This window comes from Parasteatoda tepidariorum, chromosome 5 (assembly GCF_043381705.1).
Source record: "Parasteatoda tepidariorum isolate YZ-2023 chromosome 5, CAS_Ptep_4.0, whole genome shotgun sequence".
Taxonomy (NCBI): Eukaryota; Metazoa; Arthropoda; class Arachnida; order Araneae; family Theridiidae; genus Parasteatoda; species Parasteatoda tepidariorum.
In genome coordinates this window covers 40,013,475-40,027,321 of record NC_092208.1, presented here as the reverse complement: position 1 = coordinate 40,027,321, position 13,847 = coordinate 40,013,475, and the positions used below count along the sequence as shown (strand labels likewise).

At 30.3% G+C, this 13,847-nt stretch overlaps 1 protein-coding gene across 1 annotated transcript in view; it reads right to left on the bottom strand.

The window, feature by feature from the left end:
* Positions 1-13,840, bottom strand: part of LOC110283564 (tektin-5) — an 18,735-nt gene extending 4,895 nt beyond the window's left edge. Inside the window, exons 1-7 of the mRNA XM_043043105.2 lie at positions 13,587-13,840; positions 10,589-10,769; positions 6,154-6,316; positions 5,263-5,333; positions 4,860-5,012; positions 3,276-3,492; positions 2,251-2,405 (exon numbers count right to left, since the gene is read on the bottom strand). Of these exons, the coding sequence (XP_042899039.1) occupies positions 2,251-2,405; positions 3,276-3,492; positions 4,860-5,012; positions 5,263-5,333; positions 6,154-6,316; positions 10,589-10,769; positions 13,587-13,701 (1,055 nt within the window). The 5' untranslated portion in view covers positions 13,702-13,840. The remainder of the gene's footprint in view (positions 1-2,250; positions 2,406-3,275; positions 3,493-4,859; positions 5,013-5,262; positions 5,334-6,153; positions 6,317-10,588; positions 10,770-13,586) is intronic.
* Positions 13,841-13,847: the final 7 nt, after the last annotated feature.

Sequence of the window (13,847 nt, the reverse complement as noted above, 5' to 3'; positions counted from 1 at the left end):
AATAGGCCGCCCCTTAACTTCCATTGTTGAGCCTCAGATTGTTGACATTCCTGAAAATAAACTTTCTAAATGGAAAAAAATTACTAAATACAGTCAACAAATTTGGAAGCTCTGGAAACGAGATTATCTATCCCATTTGCAACAACGGGGTAAGTGGATGTTTCCTAAAAACAATGTTAAAGTAGGTTCATTAGTTTTGATTAAAGACGAAAGTATGCCTAGTACCAAATGGTTGACTGGAAGAATATCGGAAATTATTTTTGGTAAAGATGAAAAGGTACGAGTTGTCAATATAAGGTTGGCCAATGGCAATTTGTTGAAAAGAAATGTTCGTGATATTTGTCTATTGCCTATCAATGATAATTAAAATTTTGTTATATATTTTACTAATTTACTTGATTGTGTGAATATTGTTGGATTTAAATGTTTTCCATATATTGCTTATTTTGTATTTTATATATCTTTGATTCTATATGTTATCATTTATTTAGTTTGAAACCCTTAAGGTTTCAAGGTCGGGAGTATGTTCCCGCGCCAAATTAATTAAAAAAAGATCAAGAGATGGCGCTGGGAAGAGTCATGTGTATTAAGTGAAATAGAAATAAAAAAGATGGAGGAAGAGCAAGTCGTGTGTCCTTTATTGTGGTAAAAAACAAAAAAAAAGAACCAGCTAAAAAGTTTTTCTGATCTAATATTGTTCAGAGCGATCGTGACTCCACTTCACCTGTTAGAACATAACCATTTGGTTAGACCCGTCTTCTTGCGACTAGATGAAGGCTGAAACTGCTTGTTGCTTTTCTCCGTCTAAGTAAGTAGCCATTGACTTTTTATTGGTATTTTTAAGAAGAGGTAAAAACAAAAAAAGAAAAAAAAAAAACACAAAAAGAGAGTCCTACTTAAGTGTGTGATATTTCTGAGCAATGATATTTGCGATATGGGTACTTACGTTATCATGCATGTAAAAGGCCTAACAGATCAACTTGTATCGAATTGAATCACGACTAGCACTAAGATTTGAGCACCATTCTACAACGTTGATTTTCGATAGACAAGCTTGCACATGCACGTTCTTTATTCTATGATGCATATATATCGAATTTTATTCTGTGGTGATAAAAAAAAAATAACACAGACACTGGTGCTGTTTGGATTCATTTGGTAGTACACCTGCATTAGTCTAGATTACGGTAAATGTGATTAATCTGGTTATTTTGCATTATTACCTATAAATTTGGTAAATTGCCATAAGTGTTGTTTCCCAAGTATTTCTTAAATCAAAATACTACAGTATGCTTTAACTCTTAACAACGAATTTTTTAGTGTTAATTGAAAATATTAATTTTTCTTTTGCAATAGGAACTTGATTATTCTACAAAAGATACCGAATTTATTGCATGCCCCATTATGAGCCGGGAATTATAAAAATAAACCAATAAATTTCATAAATATTAAATATTTAATGACATTTACAAAATTTAGTGGGGACTAGGAATAATCAAAGGTTATTGTAATATAAGCAGTTTGTTAGCTTCACTGCAATGCACGCATTCTGCAACAGCGATCTCAAACGGAAAATTTTTGATCACGTCTCATTTAAAGATGTTTTATTATAAACAAGACCATACTGATTTCTATTGGGTGCTTGAAACTAGAGAATAAAGGGAGTGATTATGCTTAACTATATGATTTAAATTAGTTTTCATTGGATACTTGTAAGCGACGTGTTGAACCAGATTGGCTTCTGTATCGACAAATGTCACGATTCATCTACGATGACGTTACTTGCAGGTTTCCAATTCCCTTGTGTATATAAAAAAAAAAATGGCAACAGTTTTGACCATAGGAATTGACCCTTTGACACAACTGGGACACTGTCCTTTGTGGGGACCTTTTATATATTTTTTTTCACTTCAAAATATAAAGCGTTTTATAATTCAAATCACTTTAGCATCTTCTCATTTACGTCAGGTAAATTTTGAAAATGGGCGCCTATTTTTCAAGCTCTTGAAACATGTCGAATGTTATTTCTTTTTTGTGTGTTTTTGAAGCGAATAAATTTTTTAAATAGGTAATATCTTTTAGCTTCAGTTTCTTTGGGTTATTTGTTAAATTAAAAACCTTATTCAAACAAAATTTTTCATCATTTCTATAAACTATTCCAGGGTCAAAACACTCCCACAGCACTATGTTATTTTCTAGTTTCCTTTTTTACGATACTTAGTTTAGTTTATAAGCCATATTGTCAGTTACTTTTTAATAGGTTCATCTCTAATGTGATCCGGTCCAGGACGATACGTCATCGTTTGCAAACGCCACAACTGTAACGTTTTCCCACGGTCTTGCACTCTCAAATCATCATGAAGGGATGCTATTCGCTGATTTGTGGAACTAATATTTTCCCCTACCTGCAAAAAGAATAGAAATCTTAGTTTCTCAAGGAAATTTGAAACCTCAAAATGAGCCAAAATTATCATTTTAACTTTAATGAGCAATTATTATCTAAGATAACTAAATTAAATTGCTTCCGCATGTTATAGCAATAGATATTTTTCTTATGGTATAAAGTAAATGTATAAACCAATTTGCATGATATTTACTTGTAAGCGTTAAATCTTTAATAAATTTGGAACATAAGCCTACTCTGTTGAAGTTCAGTATTGACTAGCAAAGCCTTTCCTTAGATATATTAAAACGTTCCTGTGTAGAATTTGATGATCGACGGTCACTTGAAGGCTTCACACGTAATTAATTAATAACTATTGTCCATAAAAGAGTTATATTTGTTGCTTAAATATACACAAGCAGCACAACTTTTGAGTCTTATTTATTTCATGAATTATAATGAGTCGAAGTTGGAACAATAATTTCGGTTATTCCGTGTTCCTGTTAAGACTTAATTCCACGGAATGTGCAGTGAGGGAATACACAGTTTGAGCATCCTTACCACTAAATAGATCCTTACTTTTCTCTATATTTTTTTTTAAAATCTAATACCCAGAACATACTTGTTTAAAAAAATTTCTACACCACTATAAATTTTATGAAATCAACTCGGAAATTACCCCTCCCCCCCCAAAAAAAAAGAATCCTGCCGGATAACTTTTTGTTATATTCGAAAATTTTTAAAAATTAGTGGAATTTATGGATACGTAAAATAGATGTAGAAAGACAGAAAAAAATCTTCTCGCTGGAAAGCAGTCTAAAAACCTCGTTGTTCTTAATAAATAGTTCCAGTATATCAAAAATGGAGAGGCTGCCCTACTAAGAATACAAACCGTTTTTAAAAGTTTCTGGATGTTATGCGAACGTCGCTCATCTCTTTGCACAGATTCTATGAGGGCTTTGCTAGTTCTATGCCAGGCATCAACTGTGCAACTGAGATGGTGCTTCATGAAAGATTCCGCTCGGCATCGAGCATTAGAGGCTTCTCTTCGAATATCCACTGCATTTTGAATTTTATCATCTAAATTCTTGGCCCATTCTTCTTCTGTACTGAAATCAAAGAAAGTTTTGTCGTTACAAATGTGTAGATTAAATAAAAATTAAGTACAAAAATTGTTTTGTGTAGTGCTCTACGTAAACCTATATTAACTTTATGATTGTGCCAAACAATTCAGTCTGAAGACGTCTTAAGGTTAGACTTGCTATTGCTCTGAGAAGGATTGATCACTTACTAATCTCTATAATCAGAAGTGGGAAAAAATTCCTGAAGGAGTTAATCCACATTTTTAATCAGTTTCAATATTAACACTAAAATACTAATGTTAAAAGCCTTTTTCTTCAATTTTATTTTTCAGTACTTACTCAGCACCCTGAAAATTAGACCTGAATGTTCATGCGAAGAAACAGTAATTTTCCAATAGCGAAGCATAATTCTCATTATTTAAATTTCAGAATTTTATAATAATATTGGATTTTTCCTTTTTTAACAAAATATTTGAAACCTGAATAATGCATTCGCTAATGTTGTAAAGGTCAAATGATTAATGTATTATTTATATCGAAATTTCACAAATAGAAGGGTTGAGCACAGTTGATGGCAAATTATCATGAATAGTTAATGTAAACGAGTAGTTTTCTTTACTTCTTTTATAATTTATACTTTGTGTAACACTAAACTGAACTCGTGTCATCTTTATAACTGGGAAATAAAATTTAGCAACCAGTTAATGAAATTCATATGTAAGTAGTAATGTTAAAATTTTACATTATTTCTCAACAATTTTTTTTAAATAATGAACATTTATAAGTCATTGTCGAATCAGAATCAAGTTGCGGATAAGTTAAAGAAAAGAAAGATAAAAAATAAAATTTTATAATGAAAAATTTTAATTAAATTATTTTACATATATAAACTGCTGTTTGTAGAAAATGCAACACCATGAAGGAATCATCAGAATCAAATGAAATTCGCAGCAAATGTCAATTATAGGATATTATGCAAATTAATAAAGTTTCAGAGCCATCGCGCGTGCGTGGCGCGCGCAGCGCCCTCTGAATTGATGCTGAAAGCGTATAAATAAAGTGCTGTAGCGGGACGTTGAAAATAGTCTATGATTATTTGTTAGTGGCAAACGTTTAGTGAGACCTGAGTATGCCTCCACGACGGAAGAATAAGAAATTCAAGCAACTTACGGAGTTTGAACGAGGGAGGATANGAATTACAAGAAAAATGAATAATTATATATATATATATATATAATTATTCACGAGCCTAGCATATGGCCTTTCCAAACAGATATTATACATTATACATTATGACATAAAATATGCAATGCATAAAAAAAAGAGAAGAAATCAATAATTAATAACTAGTCCTTAAGTAATCAATTTTTTGCTTCTTGTTTTGATTGTCTTACTTTTGACGGTATATTTGATCGATAGGGTGATTGCTTGGTATATAAGGGTAGCTTAAAAGAGGTTCCATATGCTGACAACGTCTATTGACATTTAAAGTCATAACTTTTGCTTCGACTTCGGACATCAGTGAAGATCGCGCATTCTTCAATTTTCTGTAAATAACAAAGAAATGAAACATATTTTGCAAGTAATGAATAGCAGATATTATCTTTGCAATTAAAACCAGCTTAGCAGCTTTGCTTATGAAACATTAAGGATTATCTTTATTATTTGAAAAATAGCTGAAATAAAAACAAGAAAATGCACATTTGAAGTTGTGATAAAATTTGAAATAAATATCAGACGCTATCATTATGTAATAAATTATAGTAAAATAAAAAAAATAATAAAAACCTATTTTACCTTCCACAATTTTTAAAATCATTTGAACATTGTCTCATATCTTCATCTGCTTTACCCAAGTTACAAAGTTCCTACAGGAATTAAAGTAATTTTTTTTAAGTACATCTCCATGTAATTTGAAAAGAAAGTCATTAAAAATTGTTTTATATTATTATAGTGCCATTCTTATTAAGCAGAAAAATCACATGCTTTGATCAATAATAAACATAGAAATTTTAAATATCTTGGCAATCATCAGCATGAAATTAATAAAAGTTATAACGGTATTCACCAGTAAATTACAATGGATAACAAAATTTTTGTTGCATTTATATAAATAATTTAATCCTACCCAATTCGGGTGTGTGAATTTCAAATCTGATATTATTTTCGTTCGGAAAGCTACAGACTTTTTTAAAAACAGTAATTTTAGTTTTGTTTTTTTAAGAATATACGAGCTTATAAAGGTTGATATCCTTATATACACTTGCCTGCTCCTTTTAAAATAACACGAAGACAAAAAACATATGACCATAACGTATCGCATCTACTGAAATATATTATTGCCTTCTTCATACTACTCCTTACGTAACAGAAAAGAGAGGATATTTAGTGTTCACTCAAGGGAATATTAAAAAATGCTAGTTATGAATATGTTGTTGAATTGCATTAAAACTGTAGCTTGTAGAGAGAAAACGATTATAGATTTGAAATCTGAGACGTGAAAATACATAAGATCTGTTCCAAAATCTCATGCAACAGAAATAAGACTGTTCTCTAAAGTAATTTCTTTACTCCATATTTAACAGAATGTAAGTGTAATACTTATTTAGCAACCATTCCTAATGATGCACTATAAAAATCTAAGTATATAAAAATAGCTACATTAATAGACTAATACATATATCGTACTTGTTTCAACAAAATGTCGATTTCATCATCCGAGGTGTGGTCTGGTATTCGTTTTCTGTATTCTGCTGTCATTTGCGACGCTCTGCTTAGGTCAGCAAAGTAATTCCGCTTTCTAAAAACATCTCTGTCACATTCTTCGATACATTCAATTTCTTTTGCTAAGCTAAAGCACATGTTTTAAAACACTTTAAACATTGAAAACAAAACATTATAAATTTAAATTTGCAATATAAGTTTCTTTATCATTCGATGAGGAAGCGTTATTTATTTTTGTAATAGCATAGTAAGAAAAAATTATTCAGCTAAAATTGATGTAAAAAAAACAGCTGTCGACATGTACCTGAATGAAACAGTAGAGCAGCGCGATTCCTAACTTTTCACTGATAGAGTTTTTTTTCAAACTAATTTCTAAGGTAAATCGACAGATTTTACTAAAAAGTGAAATCTCAGAACCAGAACTTTATATATCTTATTGTAGGACTTCGAATAAAATTTCTTTTTTAAAGTAATTGCAGGTATATAGAAATGCGGAAGAAAACCTATCAGTTATACAAAGAAATTAATTATGAAAAATGAAAATTGTGTGATTTTAAAATTTTAGGTACCGGTTCATTTATCTTATGTCAACAACTTTTTATCAACTCTTTATCATCAATTTTGTAAAATAACAAAAGCTTTCATTTACTGTTGTAACCCCGAATTTCCCAGTTCGAGTTTAGCCATACACTCGAACATATTTAAAAATTAGATCCCCGCTGAATCTCTGAAGGTCTCTTGTTGTTTAAGGATATCGTATTGATTATTATATCACCATTTTTGAGCATGTGCAACTTCCAGAAGAGCCCGAGGTTCCTTAGGCACTCAGGTTGCCCGTGAGAATCCTAATTCTTAGTCCTGATAACCTTATTTTTTAAAATTTCTTTCTTTCCATTGTGTCTCAGACGGTACCTTTAGTAATTCGGGCACTCAATCGCAACTTCTAACCTTGCTTTGGCAATTTTTGAAATATTGAGATAATTATAAAATGCACTGTTATATTTGTAATATATATTTTAAAACACTTATACTTTATGCTTAAAAAAGATTTTATCCACTTTCATATAAGAGAAAAGTACTCAGTATCCCACAGTTGTAATTATCGTTTTAATGAATAATACATAAATTGAGTTATTAAAATTATGGACAATTTATCAAGCATTTAGCAGAAGAAAAAAATTACTGCGTGCATTGCGAATTGCTCATATGATGTAAACAATTAGTAAAACATAAAAGGCATTAGACATTTGAATAAAAAGAAAAAAATAAATATTTACACCTTTATTTTTGTATATTCATTCATTAATTATTTAAATATCAGATTTTACATGGTTACTATTTACAATTGTTAAACTTAATGCCTCAAAAATGCTTCATTTTTAATAATTGAAATTTTATAGTTAAACCCCTTGTTTTATAGACTTAAAAACATTGTGTCTGGTGGCCGTTTACGCTATTCAAAAGGCCCTGGATTAGAGTGTCTAAATCGGAAGAGGGTGCCAACAAAAAACGACAGTATTTGAACAAAACTTGGCGTCCACTTATTTTCCAAGCATGCACTCTAGCCTGTTGTCGTACTCTAGTATTGAACTCTCATAATTTAGCTGCAAAGTGTTTGGTACCATATGAAGATGGACTGGGCATATTCTTTTTTTTTATTTTGATAACCGTTGCTGAACAGCCGACCCAATGTTGGGTTTACGACTACCAATGTTCAACTTCGTAGACTTGAAATTTTTGAATCAATCCAGAAGACAAGGAAACTCCTGGATCAGTACCCCCAGAGGCTTGATTTGCTACGGGAACATGGAAGACTTTGCGACTAGACAGATTTCACGTGCATCAGTCACCATTTACTACACGGGGAGTCTGGTCGGCGGGATGGAATAGCTCTGCTAACATTGCACTTAATTGGGCACCTGATAGTATACGTTAAAGAGAAAGGCTGAGGCTTACTTGGCAAATATACATACACCAAGTTCTGTGCAAAGCAAAACTAAATGAATGGGAGGAGGCAAGAAGACTGTCTCAGGACAGGGTTGCCTAAAAAAAGAGACTTTATGTGCCAGATGGCACGAAGAGGATAGGTAGATAAGGTCTTGTACCAATTAAAAGAAGGATAAGGTCACAAAAATTAATCCGAGATCTAAATTTGTGAGAATATTTTTTTGTTGTACAATTATCATTGAAGTTTAGGTAAATTTTTTACCTAGGCATAAACTTTTTGTAAGGGTTAAAACAGGGACACAAGTTGAATCGTTTATTGCCATTAAAACATAGGCTATTCCACAACGTAAATCTGAGACTTAAATTTTTCAGTATCCATTGCAATCGTTACAATTTAGTTAATTTTTTTCAAAATGTAAAAACTTTTTTTTTCCTGTTCTCTTTAGAAAAATTAATATAATATAAAATACATAGGTACCGTTTTAAAGATGAACGTGTTACTATTTATCGCTTTGAAATAAAAGTTCTGTGGTTCAAGCATGTGATATAACATTTTTAAGCCTCCACTACATCTCAACAAACAATTTAAGTCACTTCTTCACTAAAATAAAAACTTATTTTTGCTTACCATTTTTAGAAACATCTGCAATTAAAATGCAAAGAGAAGTTACCATTTTAAAGATGGTCACGAACTACTACTCTCATAAAAATTAAAGTTCTGTGATAAAAATATGTGTAATAAATTGCTAGAAACCATTCAAATGGTTTAAAAATACATAAAATGTCCGAATACAGAACTAGCCCCGTAATTATAGACAAAAAAGAGCTTCTTTGAAAAATTAGTATCTAAGGGTTTTATTTTCACCTCTAACTCCCATGCTCTTCGCTGTACGCTCCCCTATTTTTTTAAAAAGAGAAATAAGAGTGATTTTATAGGTAATAGAATATCTTTAAACAGACAGGTTTATCCTAATTATACTAGTTTAAAAGTTATAGTGATTTACAAATAAAAAATACAATGTTGGACTAATACTTAATTATACATCTGACAATGCTATCTAGACAAATGATTCACAGCCTCCTATGCATTTTATAGACTAAATCGAATGACATCAAACACGATAAAATGCATTATTAGTTTAGAAATTTCTATGTATAAGTTGCTAGGTATTTTTAAATATAAGATATTCTATTTTATGCTTAAAAAGTACTGCTTTTGACTCGTTCTTATTTACAATTTTGACAGTGCTCCCTCATAGCTATAAAGGCAAACAAGGCATTGTATCTTGTGTGTATCTTTACATTAAATTGAATTAAACCAAATCGGAGTTATTAAGATAAATAGTTTAGAAGTTTTTTTAAATAAGTACAAGCTAAAAATAGTAATTTTTATACAGAAAATTCCTTTCAATTTCAGAACTATATCAGTCCTATTTAATTGTGTTTAGTTTCATTTTAATCAATGCAAAAAAAAATCCCTATTCTTTTGTCTAGAAAGGGTAAATAAGTACAAATCAAACATTGTACTTTTTGTACATAAAACCATTATAAGTACTTCAAAACTAATTTTTTATCTCGTCACAAATTCAGTTTCATTCGATTCAATGTGAAAAAAGACATGGGGTACAATACCTCATTTGCTTTATAAAGAATATTTAATTCTCTATTCTTATTCCCTCCTCATACGGATGCAGAGGTTGTACAAAAAGTTTTAGATATCATATAGACAAAGCAAAACTTTTTGAAGAAAATAATAATCAGATATTAATTTCTTTTAAAGAAAAAAATCAAATTATTCAGAACCATATTTATATAGTATGTAGGAAAAGTATTGTTTTAGCATAAAGTTTTTCTAAAATCAAAGACGCATGCCTTAATCATCACTCTTGCACTTCTTTTTATAACCAAAACTATAGCATATCTGTTAATAGGCATTATTTGTGCTCCTTCCACTATGTTTAGCAATTAACAAAGTTCTTCGAAACTCTGTTGACAAGGAAAATAAAAAATCTACAATTTAAGTGCCTCACACTTGAAGCAAAGCTATAATTTGAAACTATATATTCAATCTTGCCGTAAAGAATTATTTTTGCTATATTTTTTCACGTCGATGAAAGTTACCAAAATTAACGCCTTATTTTCAGTTTGTGAAAATGTTTATACTGCAGCAATGGGGAAAGTTGTTAAGCATTAAAAAATTAAACCACAAACGTTTTTCATTTTCACAAAACTGTGGCTTTTCTCCATATTGATGTTCGGCGTCATTTTCAGACTGAGCGTAGACAGCGCTGGCCTTAGAAAGGCTAAACTTAACAAAACATGAATGGGTAATTGCAGCAAACTCACAGCAGTTTTGAAAAAAGCATAATATTCACAAAAAAAGCATACTTTTATATGACGATGTAGCCTTCGACGATGCTTTTTCACTAAGCAAATTAAACTTATACTTTACCTATCAACTTCTTTGTTTAATAATTCTTTCCATTGATGAATCTTCTTATCCCTTCCTTTATAAGCTTCAGAAATGTTGTTATCAGCTATTTTGTTTAAATTTTCATTCCAAAGTTTTGTGTATCTCCCTCTCTGTTGAGCATTGAAAGCATCCGCTATCAACTTTTCCGGATACGACAATCCTACAAAACAGTGGTTTTTTAAAACGTGCTCTTGAAAAGTCTAGCTGGGTTCTAATATAAAACATTTATCTTCTATCATTTCGACTGTTCAGTTTCCTCAACCTAATGAATGTTCAATCGATCTATTAAAGTTCAACACAACTTTTTTCAATCCAACATTAATTATGCAATTTTTTCTTTTCGGTAAGCAGAGGCTCTAAAATTATAAATCTAAAGAAAACTTTAAAAATTTGTAAAATATTTTTTTCAAAATAAGGGCAATTTAATTATAAAACTGTGTCACGCTAACAGCTCTGTAACAAATTGTAATCCATAAACATCAAAATAATTCTTTTCTGGATCAATAATATGGTTACGTGTGTTTTGAAGTAAAATCTTTAAAAACATATCAAATATACAATGAAATAGAATTGCATATATCGTTCAATAGTGATTTTTTGCTGAAAAATTAGTTCTTACAAAATCTACATACAAAATTTAGAGAATTCCAGCGTAAAGTGATTTTTTTCAAAATCTAAGTATTTTCTTTTTTTTTTGAAATGCATTTAAAGTATTGTTATTCCGTTATCTATTGCAAAAGGTTTCGTCTGTCAGTATGCGAAAAAACTTCTGCAATGTCCATTGCAGAGCAAAAATTTAGAGAGATGGAGAAAGCTAATGAACAAAGGTTTAAATTTAAAAAAAAAGTTTAAAATTTTTTCGTAATTACACAGTCAGACCTTTAAGGGTAATTTTATACATTGCCCCTTTTTGTATCATTATTATTATTAATGATAATAAATAGATTTAGATATTTTAGAAACATTATAATAATAAGAGTTTTGTCCCTTTAAAACTTGTTATATTAGAGTAAAACTGAGAATCTGTGGGCAGCTTAGCTACATCGTACTAATTCGAATCCGGCGGTTCGTATAATGAATTTTAGTCCTTCATTTATGTCTTAAACTCACATAAAGTAAACAAATAAAAATTAATACTAATTAAAGTACCGCTTTTTTTAAATTTTATATAACCATCGTTGAACAGCCGACCCAATTTTATGGGTTTACGACTACTAATGTTCAACTCCATAGCCTTGTAATTTTGAACACAATCCAGAAGACAAAGGTCGAAGTCGAGATCTAGTATTCCAAGAAGATCGAGCATTGGGAGAATTTTGCCTTCGTGGAGGACTTTTTAATGGAGCTAACCCGAATTTGCGTTGCATGGAGAGGAAGACCACGAGAACTACCCACGATTAGCCGGACATCAAGGGGACTCTAATCCATGATCCGTCTACCACTGAGGATATTTCATGTTAGCAATGTGGTCGGTGCAAGCCGGATGCAGAATTCGTATCGACTGGGATTCGAATCCGGTTCGCCTAATTGGAAGGCGAGCGTAAAGTACCACTTTGTAATTTTTTTTTATCACTTTATTCCTGCGCAAAGAAGAAGAACAACCAAATATAACCACTGCAGAGATGCCAAATTGCTCCGTTCTGTCAAGATATATTTTCTGGTGGTAAAGAAATTTAAATTAGTATTTAGTTTAGTATGTTCATTTTAAGCAATTTTACCACGACTACATATCAGAAATTCAAATTATCATATGAAAAGCAAGCTTATGGCAGTTATCTTGGGATAACACTTAAAAAGAGTGGGCGTAATTATCCTTTTTCTACAAGTATTACAAATTAATTCCCTACTAATTTATTAAAACTTTTTCAGAAAACAGAGCAGCATTTCACTCGTTGCTTAAATATACGATTAGCTACCTAAATTTTTAGTTTTATACGTTTGAACTTTGGCATACGCAAATCATAACAAATTAAATTAAGTATCATTAGGAGGAAAAGGTTATTTGGATGTATTACTATTTTTGATAACTGCAATTACGTAATAACCAACAAAACTGTTACTCCATACATTAAGAAAAACATCATACGCTTGCCATTATTAGACATATGAAGAATAATTTATTTTATTTCAAAGTTCTTATGTAAGTAAATATTGCTGTTAGGGTAAAATCTCTAAATTTTAACAAAAAGCATTTATAAAGTATATGTTATTAAAAATAAATGAAATTAAGTTCATATTTATTCTCGGTGGAAACAATTCCAATTCAAAGCTCATTCAAATTTTGAAATTCTTCATTTCAAGTTACGTTATTTTTAGGAATCCATAACGATTAAAAAAAATTTCTGAAAATTAAAGAATACGGAGTAAAAAAAAATTTATTATTATTATAATTTTTTTTTTCTTACGTGAAGTCAATATTTGGGCAAATGAGTTCTGAAAATCAGTAAAAACATTTTTTTTACAAGCGCAAAAAATTCTTTACAAGGGGAGGAGAAAAAAAAAATTAAAAATTGCATCAAGAGGCCCTAATTTTCGACTAGTGTCTTGATTTGGAATCATATTTTCCAATTTCTACTTGCCATATTTCATAATCTAATGGTACAAAAATACGAATTATCACTTTCATTTCTTTCACTTAATTCTTAAGCATCGTCAATCAAGTTGTTTTTTTAATTAATTTATTTTATCTAAATCAGATTTCTTATTCAAAACAATTTAAAGTATCAAGTTGCACAAATAATAATATTCAATAAAATTTAGTAATTTTTTTTATAAATTTACGATAAAAATCAATGTCTCAAGCCCTTGCATTATGCCACAAAAATGCTGAGAAAATAATAATAATAATAAATGCTCACTTTTTAATAAAAACAAGGTTTAGTAACTAAAAAAAAAGGATTAAACAAATAACGATGTGCTATAGAAATTCTAAAACAGAACTATAGAGGCACATAAACCACTAACTAAATATACTGACCATCAACAATTTGAGAAATACATTTATCACCATGACTGAATTCAATATTCTCATCATTTCTATTATTTCCAGGTATAAGCTGAGAACATCCAGTTTGATGTATAATGTTCGCCATTAAATGAAGACTACGAACCGTTAATAACAATTAATATTTTGAGAGTAGTCGTCAATTTTGTTTGTTATTAGGATTATTAATGTTTTAGAGCAGTAATATTTTTGTCAGTTTGCGTTTCTGCCTCATATTCAACAGTTGCTAAGCAA